Below are 993 nucleotides of genomic sequence, written 5' to 3' on the forward strand. Positions count from 1 at the left end.
GCCAATGGAGACGGACGTGGCTCTGCGTCTAGTGGAGGAGAGGCAAGGGGCTTTATGTTGTGCCTTGGTTGAAACCTCCCTTTCCAATCCCCGCCGGCAGTGTCTTAAGGCTCTACCCGCTTCCGCGTATACCGACGACGAGGAAACGTCTCCTTGGCCAACGGCCAAACTAGAGTACTCGAATTTCGATACGTGGCTAAACTCCGAGGAGGCGCAGGAAACTCCCCGAGTGATACTGGAGGTGTTGTGTGCCAACCGTGCGGTCTTTCCGGATAAACTTCCTACCGGGCTGCCACCGAAACGCCCCCACGATCACCGAATTCTTCTCGTGCCAGGGAAACTCCCTGCGAAATCGGCGATCTACCGCATGACCCCCGAACAACTTCTATTTCACAAGCAGGAGATAGCTAAGCTGTCTACTAATGGGTGGATCGGCCCTACTTACTCTCCGATCTGCGCACCTACGACCGAGATGCAATATGATCGCGAACCCGCAATGGAGACGGACGTGGCTCTGCGTCTAGTGGAGGAGAGGCAAGGGGCTTTATGTTGTGCCTTGGTTGAAACCTCCCTTTCCAATCCCCGCCGGCAGTGTCTTAAGGCTCTACCCGCTTCCGCGTATACCGACGACGAGGAAACGTCTCCTTGGCCAACGGCCAAACTAGAGTACTCGAATTTCGATACGTGGCTAAACTCCGAGGAGGCGCAGGAAACTCCCCGAGTGATACTGGAGGTGTTGTGTGCCAACCGTGCGGTCTTTCCGGATAAACTTCCTACCGGGCTGCCACCGAAACGCCCCCACGATCACCGAATTCTTCTCGTGCCAGGGAAACTCCCTGCGAAATCGGCGATCTACCGCATGACCCCCGAACAACTTCTATTTCACAAGCAGGAGATAGCTAAGCTGTCTACTAATGGGTGGATCGGCCCTACTTACTCTCCGATCTGCGCACCTACGATTATGGTGGATAAGCGAAGCGATGAGACGGGCGA

At 55.5% G+C, this 993-nt stretch overlaps 1 protein-coding gene across 1 annotated transcript in view; it reads left to right on the forward strand.

Annotated features, from left to right (window-relative positions):
- Positions 1–993, forward strand: part of ENH_00030490 (hypothetical protein) — a gene marked incomplete at both ends in the record, with an annotated part of 1,856 nt that extends 863 nt beyond the window's left edge. The window contains one exon of the mRNA XM_013584876.1: positions 33–993. Coding sequence (XP_013440330.1) covers positions 33–993 — 961 coding nt within the window. The remainder of the gene's footprint in view (positions 1–32) is intronic.

This window comes from Eimeria necatrix, genomic scaffold (assembly GCF_000499385.1).
Source record: "Eimeria necatrix Houghton genomic scaffold, Enh_scaff2225, whole genome shotgun sequence".
Classification (NCBI taxonomy): Eukaryota; Apicomplexa; class Conoidasida; order Eucoccidiorida; family Eimeriidae; genus Eimeria; species Eimeria necatrix.